Raw genomic sequence first — 20,270 nt, forward strand, 5'->3', positions numbered from 1 at the left:
GCAGAGAATCGGAAAGGTAACGAAAAAGACGAGCCGAGGAAGAAAAAAGAGAGAAGACACCGACGCACCAGCCAATGAATCGATTGAAAGACAAAAAGAGAAAAAAAAGCACAGAAAAATGAAAAAAGTGAGCGAGAGAAAGAAGGAGTTAGGGAAATGCGAAGTTTGCAGACAGGTTCTGGGGGTTGAGGAACAGGCTTTCATAACATTGATCCTACGACGAGGACGGATTTTCTTCTGATTAGATTTGCTTAACGTTTCTTTTCCGAGGCCCTCATTTACCTGCCAAGAAAGCTGCAGACTGCGTTGGTTGGCTGCCTGGATTAAGGCAAGAACAAAACCCAGCAAAGCTAACAAAGCCAACGATTTTGAAACTTGGAACACGCCGGCAACGACTTTCCTTTCGACGTGAGAACTAAAGCTCAGTTTATTTTTAGCGCACGAGACGACTCCAGCGCCCTCTAGGGTGGAGACTGACAAAGGGAACTCCAGTCGTGCTCCTGTGACATATATGTATGTACTTATATATTTTTCACACTCTCCAGGACACGGTAGATGCCATGTCAGGACGTCCCACAGACGCACACGACAATCGATGTCACGACTGTTTACCGAGTCGTGACTAAGCTCAAAGCACATTTCCTCATCCCAAGAGTTTATTTCTTTAGTTTGTGTACAAGTCCTACACGGTGTTGCAGGTCTTCTTCTGTAAACAAGACAGTTCCTGGGCTATTAAATAAAAGATTCAGTTTGCCAACAGGACGAGAGCTCGATAGCACTGGCACGCGACCAAACGCACGCGCTGTATAGAAACAGTTTGTGTTGGGATGCTCGTGATGTGAACAGGAAACGAGCAAACGTCTTCAACAAGTGTCCTAAATTAAAAATACAGGATATGTAAGCTTACAGTTGAGCGTGGCTGTATTGTTTAACAATATTATTTCAATATTACACCTTTCCGCTAATCTTGTCTACCTGGCCCACCTGTCGGTTTGGGACAGTTCCTTGCGTGGTTTCGATCGTAGAACCTTCGGCAGGATCTAGTCAAGGCCTCAGGACAGAAGCAACATAGACACTACAGAGCTTAGAGCACAAATCAATGTTTCCAGAAAGCTTTTCGAATGGATGCATCAAGAATTCTTAACAGTCTAGTTATTTTTTTTAAAAAAGATATGTAGATTGTATATTCGACGCACGCGCTCTAATGTATGCACCAACACACACACAGGTCAAACGAACTGCAAATAAAATAATAATTTTTGCTATGGAATCTTTCAGATGGAGTTAAATTAAAATAAGGGGGAAGAGTGACTAGTCTGTCGAGAGGCTGGCTGTCACACGACATCTGCCTATTATCTACCAAGCTTTAACTCGTGCCCAGAGCTTTTGCGAGGCCGCCAGCCCCGAGCTTAAGTGCTGTCAATACAGTTTACTCCTGGCAGCCGCGCCTGGCTGTCTTGATGGAGTGGGGTGGCTTACCCAGCACTTACACAATACAGGGCAGGGGTTAGCGGCCTCAGTTAAAGGCACACCCCTGTGTATAGGTGGCAGCACTTACACAATATAAAACGCGGGTTAGAGGCGCCAGTTAAAGGCGCACCCCTGTGTATAGGGAGTTGACGGGGGAAGCAGTTGAGGGAAACTACATTTTTCTGGGGTCCAGGTGTTTGTGAAGGCGATGCCCACCCCTCATCTCTCTCGCTGCTTTACCTTCTCCAACCCTCTGTGGAGTAAGGAGCCCATTCCCGACAGTTGGATCAACGTTTGCTTTAGAACACGAGTCTCGAACCGGTGCGCCTTCGGGTTGTGACTGTAGAGCTCTAACCGCTTGTCTATCCGGATTACATGCAAAGGTTGAGAGAATCTTGCATATTCCCATAGGACTTAAAGGAAGTAAGAAATCTCAGTTGCAATGGACCGGGCTGGAGAGCAGGAAGGAGAAGAGAAAGAAAGAAAGAAAAAAGAAAGATAAACAAAACACAAAGAGCGAGAAAGAGGAAGGAAAAAAACGGAAAAGGAAGAATTTGGGAGAGAAATAATTATATAAAAATTTCACTTTGAAACATTTCACCCAGCTGTTGATAAACTAGTTAACGGAGGGGGCGGGCGAGCGGGATGGCAAAAATAACTATCAGTGAGATATCAAAGAAGAAGCTCGGTATTTGCGGGGAAAACATTACATTTACTGCTGAACTGAGTGATGCCTCACATATTCTGCTTCCTGAGAGGCTCACCGACACGGAGGCGATGTTACAACACGTGGCAGAGCATCCAGAGAAGCAAAGAAGGAAGGTGGGCAAGCAGCCGTTGATAAAAATATTTCTGACACATTTCACTGCAGGATTAACCTCGGAATTTGGGTCGTGAGGGAAGCTGCTTGCCAGCATCTTTCCGGAGATGCCACCAGCATGGTGCACGATCAATGGACTTCCTCCAGTCGCAGTTATCCCCCTTTCCATGTCATTTCCTTCCTCCTTTGTCCCCTTTCTCTCGATGGTACTCTTCCTTTCAAACGTTGATTGCTCTTTTCTCTCGACAGTGAAAGTTTTTTTCCCTCCAAATTTGTGCCTCGCATTTGCTTGACGTCTAAACTAGTTTTTGTCCCCCTTTAGGGATAAGGGTGGTGTTGGTGGTTTCCATAATCTGACGAACGACTTTCTCATTGAACTGCTTCTAAATATAAATGTGGCCTTTCAAACTGCTGTTTTCTGCGTTTTTTTCTTCTGATACAAAATTCACACGCAAGGAAATAACCAGTCACGTTTATAATATTAGAGACTATGCACGTGTGATGAATACCCGCTTTTTTTTCGCAGCTCAGATGCCGAAGTTCAAGGGTCGCAATCTCAACATGCTCACCCAATTAATGACCGAAGGGAACTAATGAACTTAAGCCGGGAAGTAAGTAATTTTAATACATTAAAGAACTTTTCAATATTAATTATTAGAGTTTAATGTTTTTTAAGAGGGTTGAGTAATTGTGAAGGTGGGTGTTCAAAACTTAGTCTTCTCCTACACTTTTTATGCTTTGGTTGTTCTGGGAAATACTCTCTTGGGGATGAAAACGTTCTGCTCTCCATATCTTCACCGATAACCAGATATTGCTAGAACTTGGATGTAGTGATGAAGCAGAGTGAAGTAGATGATCAAAGCAGTCACTTGTCTGAGTAACCACTCAAGGGATAAAGGCACTTTTTCTTTGCCTTCTTTGGGATCGGTCTCCGAGGATGCAGAGCTCTTACTCCTACGCTTACGTGCACTGGTGTAACCCTCCATCATCTGACTTTACATGTCTTTTGGTTCTTTTCCAAGCCGAAGCAGTGGGCGCCCAACAGGTGCTGAACTAAAGTCGGAAAAAACTAATCTGAAATTGCGTTGCATGAAGTCTCTAGAGGCAGACGGCGATGATGATGAAAATTATGATTTTTTTTTTTCACCTTTAGAAAGTAATATTATGAAAAGGATCATTGGTCTTCCGTTCTTCTGACGAAGCTGCCGCTAAGGCCTTCAGCGCCAAACGTTGCCACAACATCACAAGATTATCCTGACATTACCACAAACTATTAGTCAGACTGAAATATTGATACAGCTAAAAAGGGTTTCTTTATTTGTGAGTCTTAAATCTTAACCGTCCTGAAGTGTTTCATAGGTCATCACAGGTCACAAGATAATCAAGCTCTAAACTATGCTACTTTCCGGCGAAACCAAAACGAATATTTTCGCCGCCATCTCTCTATCGGTGCTGTCCAGTAGAGAACCGTTCTGCACCTTCAGCAGCAGCAGCAGCTGTTACCCTGGCCTACATCACCACGAAGGTTCGTCAACTCCAGTGCAGCTCACGGCCGATAACTGCTAAAGCCAGTGATTGATTTACGCCGCTTTGCGAACCCACTTGATTTAATCGTTACACTTTTGCTGTTTCCAGTTCAGAGGCTAAATAGAATAACCTCAGCTCACTCGTGAATTATTCATGTTTCCGCTGTCGTGAGGACCGGCGTCTTGCTCGTCACGCCAGTCGTTAGCGACTCGCCGCCATCATGGTGGCAGCCCGAGCTTTTCTCTCTTGGCCAGTGGAGGCGCACGACAACGATGAACTTGTTTAACCGTCTCGAAGCCAACTCTTGCACGTTTGCTTTTTACAGATGTTTGTCGAATGTTGGTAGTTTGGGTTGAAAGATTAATGGGATAGTTACAAATTACTAAGGTTTTTGTGCTTTTACGGATTTTAATCAGCTGGTGACTGGCCTTGAAGTTCCGGATGAATGAAAATCTGGATATTCTATCCAACCCTTAGTTTACCGAAGTGACTTTACAATTTTACAAAGACAAATTGTAAAAAGGATCACTAAATACATACTGAAGAAATGTGAGAGTAGATGCAGAGAAAAATCATAACAAATAAGTTAAAAATAAACAAACCAAATGTTCATTACTGGCAAAGGACATCAAGAAATCCCCTCACGAGAAAGTGGGAATCAAACGATAAGATCGAACTAAGTTATGCAAAAGACACGAAACCAAAAAAAAGTGTGTGTATGAGAGAATGACAAAATGGCAGAGAAAGAGTGAAAGAGATGTTATTTAGTTTTCCTGCCAGGAGAAGTTGTAAGAATTGTTCCCACCTCACCCCGCCACTTTATCAACACATAATGCCGCTTGTGTCCAGTTTTCTTTTATTTTAAGTTCTGTGTCAGTGGTTATTTCATTTCTTTTTCTTTTTGACACACTCACAGCCAGCTGGGACGTGTGATCACGAACGCATGGTGACCCCTAGAGGAGGAGGACATACCTTTTTGTCCGCCTTGCAGAATTTGTCAATTATGACTAATAACAACAATCCATTATTCACAGTCACTCGATCAACCTTTAGCACGTGGCATCAGACTAAAAGCACGAAAACACTGGGATGCTCTCGGACGGTAGAAGAATGAAATAAATAAAAACACAAAAGAAAAAAACAAAATAGAACACAAAAAACGAGCAATTCCGCATGGAAACAGAAGCAGCTTTCAAATAAAGTTGAGGTCACGCCACGGGTCAAAGTGCTCTGTTGATGACCCCTTAATTACCTGTTGCCTCACTGCTACGCTGACACATGAACAACACAGACTCGCAATCACACACTCACTATTATTTCTGTGGGGTCCACTAACAAATTCATGAACCACAGCAAACACAATGGAGCCTTCTCCTTGTTGATGACATTCGGAACAACAGTTCGGGGCAGACATTCATCAGCTCGTTTGGATCGACTGTAAGTGTTGCTGGCAGCTATCGCCATGTTCTGCAACTGGTTGGACCAATATGTCCTTGCATTTCAGTTCTCTTCCCTTTTCTTCTTCCTCCCTCCACCTATCAGAGAACTTTTCGGAGCAGAATAATTTTTTTTCTGAAGCAAACATTCCTTGTATTCATCATCCAGTGAACACTGCTCATCTACCAGAAGCTGTTTTGTGCAGCTGTCGGCATGCGCACAATTCCATTTTTCGGTAACGGAGCCCAAAGGGACTATCAATTCGCAAATAAAACTCGACAAGCGTTTCGCATAGTCCTTATGTTCAACCAGAGCTCGTCTGGCGGCTGCTTTAAGCTGCATGTTGAAGCGTTTTGCCGATAAAACTAATCAGACCACGATAGCTCCTTGCTGTCCTTAAAGGAGAAGTCGAATCATTTCCAGATACCGATGTTCTGAACCATTTAAGTTAACGATCGTGTTTCAAGTTAACTTTTAATCTACAATCGTCTATAAACACAGTTGTGCACAGAAACTATGAGGTTGCCATATTGTGCGCATTTTCATGAAGGGAAAAAAAAACTGATCCAAAATTCTTGACATAGGACAAACCATTTGACCCAAACATCTCCACTACACTTAGTTCTCGTTGTACTCGGAGTGATGCTGTATGAAACGATTTCCACGAGCACCATCATGCCAGCATCTCGACCACATCACTTGGATAACTGAAAGAATGATCTGGATGGATGACTTCACTTAGAAACACATGGCTGCCTCCTTGTACCACCAGAGAGCTGTGTTTTACACGTGATTGTAAGTAAATGTTTTGCATTCCGACATTTTTAACGAAAACTATTCAGAACATCTTTTTATGTAATTTATCTTCAGCTTGCTGCTTTCACTTCAAGAAGTGATTGAGGTCTTGTTGGCCAAATATGTGCGCATTTTATTTTTAAAACGTCTTTTATGAAAGGACTTGAGAGGTATTGACTACCTTCAACATCTTTTCTGGAGAGAGATAGCGAGGTCAGGCGTCTCGATGACAAAGCCAGGAAGAAGTTCAATATATATTCTCCTTTCCTCTCGTCGTGCAGACGGCATTGCCGTGATATCATCTTGCCACAGCCATGGTTCAGCAAATAGCAACCTCTTGGCAACAAGGCAACTACTCACGCGTCAGATGTTGGCGACAGACTTGCGCACTGCCTTGACCTTTTGTAGACGAGCCTTGGGGCGTTTCTCCACAAGAAGACCGTGAGGTGTCTACACTACCAACATCCCCCTCTCTCCCACCTCTTTTACATTCTTTCTACGAAATAACATTTCTTAGATAACAGGTCTTGAAAGTCTTTCGAAATCTTAACAGATCCTGGCTTGACTCGCCGCGAGCAGAAACGTCTGCGAAAAGACGAACGCCCTCTCTTCTCCTCGTCTGCGAAGGTCTGCAGGTATTTCAGGCTGGCTGTAAATATCACAGCACCGTGATGACCGCTTAGTAGAGGAGGAGGAATCCCGACCATGCCTGCAGGCACAGCAACCGAGTGTTTCACACCGGCAACTGCGCTAACCCAAACCAGAGACGTCCACGAGAGGATCTTCTGACCAAATGTCTTACTACGCTACCCTGGGTAGCTTGGAGGGGGCGACCCGACAAGACCGACATGACAAAAACAACAAAATATCATTTCGCCGTTCGTGACCATCATTCACTGCACGCCGGGTGACGTGCGTGGCGTGACGTCCAAACCGTGACATGCGGGGGCGTGCGAGACACAAAGGACGGCATGAAATAATCAACAAACCCTCAGGCATTAACTTGCTATCAACAGTAATCTTAGACTGATCGACGAGTTTCAGCCATTATTACACTGGAACACCTACGTGCCACAGCTCTGTAAATAACAGGTTAAGCTCTCCTCCACAAGGCCGCTCTCGGTGCCATTGTCCCAAGGCTGCAGGCTGTTGCCTCTTTCAGCTGTTATCACCACGACAACTAAAAGAACAGTTGTTTGCTGGAAACCCACCTGACAGGACATGAAGTACAGTCTTCGCAAACAGAGGCAAGGGTGGAGAAACAATGATGATTGGATGTCCAAACTGTAAGACTATTTGCTAATATTAAAGCCATAAATAGCGTGAGCGATGCTTTCTTTGGATGGCGAATTGTTATAAAAAAATATTGATATACCCAGCACTGCAAGTCGACGAACTTTTCGATTTAATTGTTTGTAAAACAATCTACCGATTCTACAATAATAATTGGCAGTTTTGAATAATTGTTTTTAAAAAAAACTATTCAATGTTGTCCACAATTATGTTTAAGACGCAACATGAGGTCCCTAAGTTGAAAAATATTTAAAAATTCAGTTTTTAAATTTAATATAACAGCCAAAAACTTGAAAACCGTTTTGGAACTCGCCTGACGCTCACGATGTAATCTCGTTCTACAATTCGTTCGATAGTTTGTTCTGTAAAGGTGCTGGGGGCAAAAATGTTTCATTCTGACTACGAATATATTCGGACTTACCCCACTGAATCGTGGTTTCTGGACATTTTGTTCTGTTGTCATTTGCTGTTCGCTAAAACGACAATTTTAAATTATAAATTGTAATGTATTTCTGAGAAACAGAGAAAAAAGGGGAAGTGGGGCGGGAGGGAGCGACCGGAGCTTCGGCGGTGCTACTATAAGAACGAAAAGACAAATATGATGCGAAGTATGTGAGTGTAAGTGAGAAAAAAAATGACATTTGAAAATGAAATTTGCAAATACAAAATGCCATGAGTGAGACTACGACAAAAAATTGTCTTACCTCCCCTTCCCTCAAAATGAGAAGGTAATAAAGACGACAAAGAAGTAAAGAAAGACTAAATAGAGACCTAAAATGAAGAAGAAAGAAAGCAAATAATAAGGCGACCAGAAGTAAGACCTCAAACAGTTTCACACTGATAAAAATGTAGGGGACAGGTAACTCTCTGGTCACTGTAGGCCTGTCACCATCTGTCACACCTTGCAGATGTACAAAAAGGTTATTTCCCCTGAGAAGCACAATCATAGATGTTGATCAATATCGAAGCCAGTACGAACTGGGCGGCGTAAATGTTGCTTAAAATGCGGAAAAGTACGAAAAAAGTAAATTTTTCACGCCTCAGAGGATCGCCAAATACTGTAGCAGACACTGTCGGCTCAGATGCAGAAAACCCAGCATTCATAATATTTATGGTTGGTTCTCTTGACCTTTCAAAACAAGGTCAGCTGCTCAGCTGTTCTCTTTGCCAGGACTCTCGACAAGTTTATCGCAAAGTGCAGTCAGTAAATTATCCTGGACCGTCTACCCACATTACCCTTGCATTACCGATAAGCTCACGGTTAAACGTTTCTGCTAAACCATTTTAACCATCACATTTTGGATGTCCTAGCTACATAGAGGTGAAATTAGCAACCAATTGCTGTAAATCTCTTTTGTTAAAAGATTATCGCTCTTCTCTATACACATCATAATCCTAAAATTTACTGATACATGTCCTCTCTATTCGTATTGTTTTTGCGATGCTGACTTGTTTATTAGTGGGGTTTCCTTTACAGCATTCAATAATGTATTTTAGTCTCTTCGATCACCACTTATAGCAGTCTACTTCTGTTTATACCTTTGATTTCGAGCAAATGTATTTGTCTTTACTTGGAGTTTTCTCAGATAAGCAGCACTCAACACTGCTGCTCAAGGCTGACACGGAACACACAAATAAGTCACGTGACAGTTAAGGATGCGGTATAGATCGACTGGACAAGAGGACAGCCATGGTCACTGCACTCTTGTGTCTTGACAAACAAAGCCCACAGTCAGCCCTACACCCCCCTCTACCTCTCCTCCCCATCATGGCCGTCAGCAAGTTTAAATATTGATTGTGCGCCCATCTTCATCAGTTCCTTCTGTTGGTGTGCTGGCATTTGTCAGACTTGCCTTCGTCATAAAGTCCCTCGCGAACGGTTTCCGGGACGCAGAAGGTTTGGGTTCTGGCAGCTAGTTTCTTTTTTTTTTTTTTTTACTTGCAGGATCTCGCTGTTTAGGATGCAGCAATTGAGCAGCAACTCAAAGCATCAATGGATATTTCGCTTCAAAAAGACGAGAAGCGCAGGTGGCAGGACTAACCCATGTCCACAAGAGTAATTGTTGTGTTAATGTGCCATATCTGACCTTAGGGTCACCACAGGAGGACAACGGTAGCATGTTGACTGATGGCAAAACATTCTTCACTCAGAGTACGAAGCTAGATAATGGTTAAAATCGAGGACAAGACAGTAAGGCCGTGTTCATAATGGAAAAATCGAAGGACATGCGCCAGGTGGTAGCTGTTGTTAAAGTCCGAAAACAACTAAAATTTATGCCCTTCACCTCATCCCTTGCTATTTTTCTTCGGTGATGAAGTGATATTTTTTTTTATTTCGCAGTGTCCCGGACTGTTGCAACTCTCCCGCTTCATACATCAGGCTTTCCCATCCACGAATAATTTTTTCCATCGTTTCATTCTCCACAAGAAAAATATTCGCACGAACATTTGACCAATTAGTCTAAGGATTTATGTAGCACATAAACAATTTGTCAAGCGGGGTCTGTATTTGTTCAGTAAAGAAGGCTTTTACGTTCGGGTATGTGTGCACACGTTTGCGTTTGCACACGTTTGCGTGCATGGACGCGTGCAAGCATGTCAGCTTGACTATCAATATCGTCAGGCGATTGTCAAAGTTATGGAGACACTACAGTTTGTCACTCGCACCGACACGTCACCTGTATCGTGTCATCGTCACCAGCTGTTACGTCCTTGTCTTGGCTAGGTGCGTCACATCCAGTGTGAAAACAGTTCGCAGGTGTTCATTATACAGAGACATGACACGGACAGTCCCTCCTAGCAGGATGATACAGGCATCTTGGGAAACGATGTCAAATAAAGAACTTTTATACAACTGTATGATTATTAGAGGAGAAAAAAAAACAGACAGTCGATCACGTGATGTGTCGTCCACCAATGGTAAGGAAGAGCTCAATGTGTCGATAGTGGAGTATTTGGGCAGTTCACTGGGTGCACGTGCGAAAAATAAATACAAAGTTATGTCGTCACGAACAAAAGCATCATTAAATGTTTGCAGGCGCATGTATGTATGTCTGTGTGACCACCCACACCACTTATTACAGAGAAAGAAAGATGAGAACTTGTTACAATATACTGGACAGATTTGTGCACGCGATAGTCACATGTTCTGTCACAAAGCACAGACTCAAAATACACGTGGCAAATGCCAAGCACACGAGATCTTGAATTCTCTTCATTAGTGGGTGAGATGCAGACTAGACATATAGACATTATTGTCAGACATTCCAAACTTTCAGTCCAGCAACACGTGACAGACATTTGTAACACGTCATAGTCTCACCTCCGAGGACAGAAGACGGGTAATAGGATCGAACACTGGGTCAGGACGTGTCCGATGTGGCGAGGCTGATCCCTTGACACCTGCACGTTGTCTCACAGAGTAGGTCAGCTCCGCTCCAGCGCTCATCACCACCAGACCGTATCATCCTAACTGGCGAGAATTTGTGTTCTGTGCTTTCCTTTGTCGTAGTCACACATTTATGCTATGTGTTTGAAAGGATGCTTGTTTTCCCCAAAGGACAGAACTTTCGATGCATTGGGAGAGGCTGAGGCAGAAGACTGAAGCTGTCAAGGTTGGATGGTGAGGGAATGGTGAGAAAGGTTAACTTGACATGACTGGGCCATGTTGTACTCAAACACACTCTACGTCCACTTCAGTGAGTTCACTAACACGCCCACAACTTTTTTGCCGAGGGCTTTTCTCTCCTATCCTCTTGATTGCTGTTACTGTTCTTATTCTTGAAGTTTTTGATTTCACCCCTTAATCTCTTATTTGATACCAACCTCACAAGCTAGTTTTTTTTATATTTTAACATCTGCAGAAATAACATGCTGGGATGCTAAACAGCAGCAACACTTAGTTTAAGCCAGCACTCATCGATCAGGTCAGCCTCCTTCATGTGTGAAATCAGCCAGCGACAGCAAAGACTTTGACGAGGAACAAAGATCGGACACTGCAGTTCGTGTCAACGTGCACTTGCTGACCCTGATAAACAAGTTCGCTGTCGTCCAGCCACCCCGAAATCGTTCCTGACAACTAAAATAATCGACCCTTTGCGAGCCTCAGTCACATCTGGTACACCCTCCACCCTTATCGTGCACCTCCTCCCGTTTGCAAAATTAACATCGCCAGCAAAGACCTGACCGACGACAGGCCATCGTCGTCTGCGGTCAAAGCTGACGTCGGCGTCGTTCTCTTCTCGGTCCTTGCATCTGTAGCGCCTGCTGCTGCTGATGGTGCTAAGGCTGCATCGGAGGAGGCAGGGGGGATCCCCGTGACGCTGCACCGTTTCGGGGTTGAAAGGACACAACGCAGTCAGCAGGTCCCTGTGCGCAGTCGATGGAACCATCACTGCAACTTGCGGCTTTGCTCTTTGATCCGCCCGCGGGGCCCGACGAACAAAAGGTGTGTACGCACGCACGCAGAACCGACCGACTAACGCCTACTGCTGCCTGCCGCCACTTGTCGGAGAGAGGAGAGGACTGGGCCTGCACTCTCTCTTTCTCCTTCCTCTCTCTCTCATTCTTGCAGCAATCATCATCCCGTTGCCGTCTTTTGCGCGCGAGGGACTCCCATCCTCCAGCAAAAAAAGCAGGACACGGCATATGCGTGTGCAGTGCAGCAAGCAAAAGGAAGGCGCGCGGAGCCGGTGTTTACGGCAGCATCAAGAAGAAGAAGCTTGGTCTCTCTCTCTTTTAGCCGCCGCGACCTTTCACCTTTCGGAAAGCGCGCTGTCGTCATGTCCGCGCAGCGAGCGGCACTGCGGAGAAGCGTAGCGAGGAGTAGCGGCATGTAGGTGTTCCGACAGTCCTAGATAAGTGAGTCAACACTTTTTTTTTCTTCTTCTTTCCTTTCTTTTCCAGAAGCTGGAGTTTGTTTGTGAAGCTTTTTTTTTTCTCCCCCCAGCGCTACCTTACCCTCCTTCTCTCTCAACATCCTCATCCTCTTCTTTCGATTTTCGTCCGCTGCTGAGCGGCGCCGAGCTTGTGATGCGGATGAAGTCGCAGAGCAAAGGTAGCAGGGAGTCGAATGTGTGTTTGTGATGTGCCCGGGACAAGTGCGCTCAGGCTGCAGGTTGCGTTAGTCACGTGGGTGGTGCCTAATTTTGCAGTGGGTCAGGCACTGAGACGACTGCAGCAGAAGAGAAGATTCCACTTTCGACGATCGCTGTCCAGACGCCCACTGCAGTCGTCAACCTCCTACTCGTACACATCGGGGGGTAAGTCACACTTCTTGATATCCTCATCCTCACTTTCGTTTTGTCGTTAGAAGTCTCGTTCAAAATTACTTATTCATTGTGTTCGTCTCTACATCTCTAAAGAATCCACGTGGATGGTATTCGTTAAAGAAACATTCTTGAAGCAATTTGCGTCTGAGAAAGACAAGCCAACTGCTTCAAGCGAAAGTCTAGCTTGATGCTAATAATAGGGGAAACCCAGACTTCTTTATTAATTGACAAAGTTTTCATCTACACGAAGTATATTTTTTCGTGGCGGAGAAGTTTCTCGAGATGTTGTGGGAACGCGCGTGTTGAGTGTTGGTGAAATGTAGAAACTGCTCCACGAATGGGTTGATGTTTTACATTCTGGGTTGTCAACAGTTGAGAAACTACAGACCTCACAGATCGGTTGGTTCCTTGCCGACCCAGAATCAATCAATGACATCACGATTATGCAGTCAAGACATTTTTCTGACAAAACATCCAACGCTCCATGTTAAGACACAAGGGAAATAACTAGCATTCTCTGTCAGCGCACTTGTGAGTTTAAACAGAGTTTTGAATGTTTTCTATACACAGAAATATTTACACAAGCACTTCAAAGATTGGCAAATGTTACTTCTAGATACTGCTGATCAATCCGATATTGACTAAACGTTTGTTGACCAGAGATCTTGCCTTAAGAGATAAGTGTCTGTGTGTTTGGGGATGGGAGCAAGTGAGGACATGTTTGTGTTTGTTTACAAATGTGTGTCTTGCTCAGGAGTAACTGTAGAACTGCGTTATAAAAGAACTTTCATCTCTATTCACCTGCACTTTTGACTCCAAATGATCCGATGGACTGTTTTGGAACATGTGAAAATGTTGACACTAAACAGTCGAATGACATTGACTGTGAGATAAACTAAGATGATAAGAATTTCCATGCAATATAAATATATTTAGGTCTTCTGGGGACTAAAAGAGGAATCTTTCCAAGTCTTGCCCTCTTGTCGTTAACAGGACATCATCCCCACCACTTGAGAGACAGAATGTTTGACTGTCAGGAGTCATGTACGAGACAGGGTGTGTTTAGAGGTGGAACAGTTGTTGGGTGGAGCAGTAGGGTGGGGGAGGGAAGGCGGTGAGCGGGAGGGAAAGCTGATGCTGATTGCAGGTGTCGAAACATTGTTGGACAAAGCCGCTTTTCCGTGGCTTGGCAATGGAGGCGAGTGGTTGCTGTTGGCTTTGTATTGCGTGTTGGCCGGCAGCCTCGCCTTCTCCGTGTTTGCTGGTGTGTACTGCAAGGACACGCGTCCCACACTACCATCGACCGTCTCGGACTCTCAAGCCCATTCATCACCACACTGCTTTCACCACCAGTTCACCATCATCATAAAAAGGCGGTAATTGAGACGGGTTAGTGGCTCGGAGTAGCAAGGGGAACCGATAATGAAATCGCTATACTTTGATAAGAAAGGAAATAACACGCATGTAGCGTGAAAGAAAGAAAAAGTAAACTCTATAACTTTCACTCTCTCCAAAATGACTCTACCATTGAACAAGCTAGCGAAGAAAGGAACGAAATGAAATGTAAGGTGTCCAATAATGATGACAACGGGGAAAAAAAAGGAGAGAAAGCGAGAAAGAATGTGGGGAGTGAGGGAAGAAGGGGACAATGGAAAGAAATGAAGCGTTTCCCTGAAAGTTTCCAGAAGCGTGTGGAGGAGTCTTGAAATCGCTGTGACCGTGAAGTTTTTCAGACCAAACTTTAAACACATTGCCGAGGCACTTTGTCACCTCAGAAGATGAACAATTAAAAATTCAAGCTCTCGCGAAAGAAAAAGTTCTGTACGTGGTTGTTGATATTTGAATCTTTAATGTTTCTCGGGTACATTCGTTTTACCTCTTCGTCCCAGCCTCACAGAACGAACAGCTGGAGGCGCTGGCAGCCTGGAGGAACTTCGGTCTGCATACACTTCATCTGCAGACCGTTGCATGTCTCCTCTTACTCTGCTTACTACCTTTCTGCTCGTCTTTTTTATTTTACTGGGACACACGAACCGATGGCACGAGCCCAAAACACCACGCGAGGTGCAAAAACAAAGGTAGGCGAGGAGTTGCTGTCGCTCCTGCCACTGAACGATTTGGCACAGTTGCTCCTGCCACTGACAGCGAATTCCTGGGGGCTACATCCTCTCTGATCGCTTATCTTCAGAATAGGATTAACTGCGGCTTTATTGGCTCCCCCGTCTTAACGGACTCAAGTGGCATTCAGTCTGACCTCATTGTGAAGCGCTGTGGATACGATACCACCGATAGTGGCAAATATAAGGCTAGAGGTCACGGTGCGAGGTGCAAGCACTCTCCATCCCAAAATCAACAACAACAGGTCTACGAAAGTGAAGGAAGAGCTCCGACAGGCAGGAACACTACAGTGGAGTAAGGGAATTTTTGTTTATTTTAGTTTCTGTAAGTATGATTGTTATAGTTAATGATTACTTATGTTCAGGGTGTTACCTAGGGAGATGGTAGATCCTTGACACTCTTTCGGATGATTTCATGTCTAACGAGCTAAATAATATTTCTGCGCATAATACGTTATGGCAAGAAAAATGAATCTCTCCTTGAAATGCTTTGCTTGGCTGTAGTGTCAGTGCGTGAGAGTGAGAGGGGGAGAGAAAGAAAAAAAACGTATTAACAAATGTTTTCAAATTAGGTTGAAATACAAGTAAATAACTTTCCTCACAAAGACACAGATGGAGTGTATCAGGGACACAGCAAATGTAGGCGAATAGGATATTTTTGATGTTCCCGCTTTTAACCATTCGTTCAGTTAAGCATCCTTAGAAAGTATACATTGAAACACCTCTAACACACACACATATTACAATACAGCAAACGTAGCCTGCTCGGGCCTGCTGTGTAAGGGCCAAACATGTCAGGCTCTGATATCACCCTAGGGTTAGGGTTAGAATGCTGCAGGTTTATCATGGCAGCGATTCGCAGTCTAAATCGCAGTCGAGTATTTTTTACCTTTTTACCAACTAGTTGTGTTTTCTCTTCCCGTGTTTGAAAAAGAAAGTGTCTGTCAATCTTAGTTTGAGAAGCAAGATGAAACAACTCATGCCTTCTCCCCCGAAACCCTTCCCCCCCTTCCACCGCGATTATCCCAACTCCAGCCTTCGACATACGTGTGTAAATCCTTGGCATAAATAGTGTGGAATATCCGTGACATGAATGATGTCGTTCATCATTGACTTGAAAGATGTTGTTGATCTGTGACATGAAGGTTATCATCCACCCCCTGTAATACTAAATTTAGCTGCTTCTTGTGTATTTGATTTAGTAGACTTGCGTTATACACTAATTTTAATTTTAGCCGTTATTTTTACGGTCCGTACTGTGATATTTGTGTAGATGGAGCATCTGTATACCACAAGAGAGAGAGAGAGAGAAAACCCACACACTCACAAGGGGAGTAGGGTTGGGTGTACAAATATAAAAATAGCTGTGTTGTAAGCAAAAATATCCCGCAAATTGCGAAGGCGGGAAAAGTCATCAAACATATTTAAGGAAGAGAGAAATTGCGAGAGTAAGAAGAGTGTATACCATTACTGCCATTACAGACGACAGTTTTGACAGCTAGTCAGCTATCCCAGGTGAGACTGTTTTCACAGGGGCGACACCATGTATCACACCTCACAGGTGGGCAGAGATGGCAGGAGGACGCCGACAGTGACCGTGGGCGGACACCAACAGCACGCAGTGCACCCTGGGACGTGTCATTATGTTTGGCAACATGACTGAACTATCTGCACTGTCCGTACCTGAAGCATTTCATTGCTTCACAGTATAAAAACAGACAGTTATAACTCAATGCCGCTTCAGGTGTTCCTCTTCAAAGAAACATTAGTTACTGACAGCTCTACCTCCCCCTCCCCAAGAACATTAATAATATAGAAAGACAAATAAAAGACACAACAAAGTAAATGCATAAAAACCTTGAGGGGGAAAATGGAATATGTAAATCGTGCATATAATGACAGGGGAAAAAAGCAGCTTGACCTTTACCCTGCACACATCACGTGGCTGTGGGAATTAATGTAACCGTCTTCCCAAGCTCGGCACGTGGATCGTGGTGTTGGAGTTAAAGGAGTAGTGTGGTGCAAAATGTTTGTTTTCTAATGATTAAGCTATTCTCAGTCTATGATACTATTTTCCAAATCAGAGGAAACCAAGAGGCCAACAACACAGACGTCAGCATTGTTCATGTTGTAAAGCCTCAGCCAATGGGATGGCCGGGACCTTATGTCTTATGAAAATATAAGCTACACCACGATTTTGACCGCTTTCTGCACATGGGGAGTATAAGTATGTATCTCAAGAACAGAAGTGTCTCTTTACCCACATGAGAAGAAATACTCTAGCACTCATCTTTATCCATTCGCTAGAATGTATTGCGCACCAACAAGTCCTCTAAGGAGAAGATCCCCAAAGTACGAGAATTCGCTGCAAAACTTCATGCACCCCGGTGCTGCACAGAAAGGGCATTAGAAGTCGGGTAGCAGGGGTGTAGTGCGCGTCAGAGACTTTCTAAGGAAACCTTTTCCTCCATTTGAATATTTAAAAGACCATTAGCGTACTACAATTGGTAAAGTTTAGTTTAGCCACAGTACACTTGTACTTGTACACTCCCAGCTTTCTGGAACTGACTGTCCTCTTGAGTCACCCCGATACACGCAGACAGACAATCGGTGTTGGGGATGGAATCATCATCTAGGCATGATCTGCGCATGCGCATCAAGACAGTTTATTACCACTCTGTATACCATCTGCAGAATAAAACAAGCCGTGGACGACAGTGTACCCGACCACAGCTGCGTACAAATCATCAACACTCAGTGTGCCGCTGTCAGATAAGAGACGAGCAGCATCAATTTGTTACTTTATAAAAAAAATTAAACAACAATGAAAAGAAATTTTTTAAAACTGTAAATAAGGCAGATCATAAATAATTCAATAGAATGTCTTCTGTAGCGATGGCGCAAGAAACGTTCTTCGGAAGCGCATCAATGGTGCTGAGAAAATATTGCACTCCAGTGAACGAACTATCTCGTTGCCTAGAGAACTATGGTCAACACCAGTACTGTCCCTCCTCTACACCCACTCTCAAAAAAATCAACCGGTTTTCTTTTTTTTTTTCACACTGCCATAAACGAAACTGCAGTAGGAAACACCTTAAAGAAAGAAAACGTTAAAGTAAAAACGTGACGGCTACGAAAAAGTATAAAAATAATAAAAAAGTTAAAAAAAAAAAAAAAAAAAAAACAGTCGAGCTACAGCAGCTCTCGCGTTTTCTCGGCTGCTCGCCGACATTCTCCGATGAACACTTGCCAGGTGGCAGCCAACCGTAAAGATTCGCTCTCACCTTGCCAGCCGCAGCTTGAAAACCTGGCGGAAAGGGATCACTGGGAAAGATTTTCGGTGAGAGGAATGGATGAAGGGATGGAGAGAGAGAGATAGAGAGATAGAAGGAGAAGAACATTTACTTGCTCTAAAGAACTTTCGGAGATAAGAGTGTGTTCTCGTAAATGTCTTCGCACGAAGTTCGCAGCTGATCGCCCCATGACGATTGTTCGTGGCTGTAGGAGCTCTGCACACGAGATACACAGAAAACACAGGCAGACCCGAGCTTAACCATAATTTGTTGCCGGCAAGCCAGGCTGCGTTTATGATGGGTGCAATATGCTGTGCAATGTGGCAAACGGGAATGTTATCACAAACATATGTGCTCACCCACAAAGTAGAAGCCTGGAAACCCTTCATCTTCATCACCTGTATCTGCGTTATACAATAATGTCCTAAAAATACTTCTCACCTAGCTTGTATTCTAGAACTTGTATTCACGATTGAGTGCAAGATGTTTTAATGCTACCTCACCATTACTCTCGTATATATTAAAATATATGATAATTGAAATAATAATGTTCTTCCACACTGATAGCATTTAAAAATGTTATAAACGTTTACAAAGGCACCATTTGTAAACGTTTCTAAAAGGTTTAAATGTTATCTGGGGATCACCTACCACCTGATATCATATATTAGTTTCTAGCTTTTTCACAGCACAGCTGGCTCCAATGGTACTACGTCTAAATCATAATCAGCGATGAAATATGAACAGAACAATATTCGAATGAAGTTGCTGAGTGTCTAGCTCCGATTCCATTTGGCACAGCCAACTGTGTCACACACATACACATGTCGGTCATGACATTCTTTGGCGCTTCTAGGCTATATTGAACCTGTAAAGGCTCCAAAAATAATGTTGTCATCTTCTAGAATGAAGCTTCTAAAACCGTTGCTCCTAGTTCTATAGTGTGTCGAACGCGAATCTTGACAGTCCAGTCAGAAAACAAAGGTAAGGAGATGAGACCATTATAAGTTGAGATCCTGGATGTCTCGATGAAAATATTGTCCGAAGGAGGAGTAAAATTGGTATTGGCGCCGAGCCAGCAGCTAAGGCTATATCACAGCAGAGCAACCTGCCCTGTAAACAGATCCCATTTCCAGAGAAAGAACAGTGTTCCCGAGACAAGATCTGAACCCAGGACCGCCAATCTTTACTGTTGATGGCTAGCCGTTACATCACCAGCTCGACTAATGTCAAAAATAAGAGAAACACGAACAGAAACGACGAAGCAAAGGATGAAAATTGAAGAGGATGAAGAGGGGTAAAGGGAGAAAAAATTGAGTAGGTTTAAGGTCTGGCAAGTTGTCGAAATCTTGCACACACACACTATCCTTCTCTACTAACACAAACAGCAACGAATAGTAACACATACTGACGCATGCATACATGAGCACACACGTACAGTTTCTTGTCTCATGTTCACAGTTTCGTCTTCTACTCACTTTCACAAAGTGTTCGTGCTGGTGATGGCTAGTTTTGGATCCGCGAACCCTCGCATTCATCAATTTTTTTGCCTCTTTTCATTCGCTATTTTTGTGTTCAATCATCTTAATAACATTCCAAACAATTGCAGGAAATATCTCGGGTTAAGACACGCCAACCTCATAGCTGAAGTATTTCAATCTCCCATCCAGCCCCATCCTTCTTTTTAAAAAACTCTAACAGATAAACCAAATTAACTTGAAGCCCGCAAAACCTCCGTGAGCTGAGCGAGCGACACCTCGTCACATGTTATCAGACATTTATCATGCTCATCGATTTCCGGACTTGGGTAGATGAGTGCTAAACTTCTGCACTTTACCGACGATAATTATTTTCTCAACGACAGTCTTCATTCGGAGGCAAAGTTCTGTTGCTCTATTTTATATTTTTGTGATCGAAATTTCCAGATGTATTGCCCAAGGTAGGAATAACGACGGCATTCCGAGATTATTTCAGATAACTGCCATCTTCTAGACAGATTTCTTTTACCGATATCGGTTATTTCAGAATGTTAAAATATTTCAGTTTGAAACTTAACAATTTTCTTCTTAATGATGAAAAAAATACTTTCGAAAATTTGTATTCAGCGTGTAGTCTCTACGTTAGCCGGGTGGTCCGGTGGAAGGTTTTAAACTCTTATCACCAACGCAATGATGGTTGGTTGTACGGGGTTCAGATCTCATCTGGGGTACGCTATTTATATTCTGCATGTGACACCTGTTTACAGAGC

At 43.6% G+C, this 20,270-nt stretch overlaps 1 protein-coding gene across 7 annotated transcripts in view; it reads left to right on the forward strand.

Moving 5' to 3' along the window:
• LOC112563592 (Kv channel-interacting protein 4-like) overlaps positions 1-20,270 on the forward strand; it is a 195,201-nt gene that overhangs the window by 10,705 nt on the left and 164,226 nt on the right. For 3 of the 7 annotated variants that reach the window (XM_025237690.1, XM_025237691.1, XM_025237693.1), the window contains exon 1: positions 12,291-12,603. The exons of 1 other annotated variant lie outside the window; for it this stretch is intronic. In XM_025237690.1, coding sequence (XP_025093475.1) covers positions 12,414-12,603 — 190 coding nt within the window. In that variant the 5' untranslated portion in view covers positions 12,291-12,413. Of the gene's footprint in view, positions 1-11,579; positions 12,203-12,245; positions 12,604-14,558; positions 15,025-20,270 lie in introns of those variants that run through there. 3 more of the 7 variants (XM_025237694.1, XM_025237692.1, XM_025237701.1) reach the window with 3 other exon arrangements.

This window comes from Pomacea canaliculata, linkage group LG5, assembly GCF_003073045.1.
Source record: "Pomacea canaliculata isolate SZHN2017 linkage group LG5, ASM307304v1, whole genome shotgun sequence".
NCBI classification, from domain to species: domain Eukaryota; kingdom Metazoa; phylum Mollusca; class Gastropoda; order Architaenioglossa; family Ampullariidae; genus Pomacea; species Pomacea canaliculata.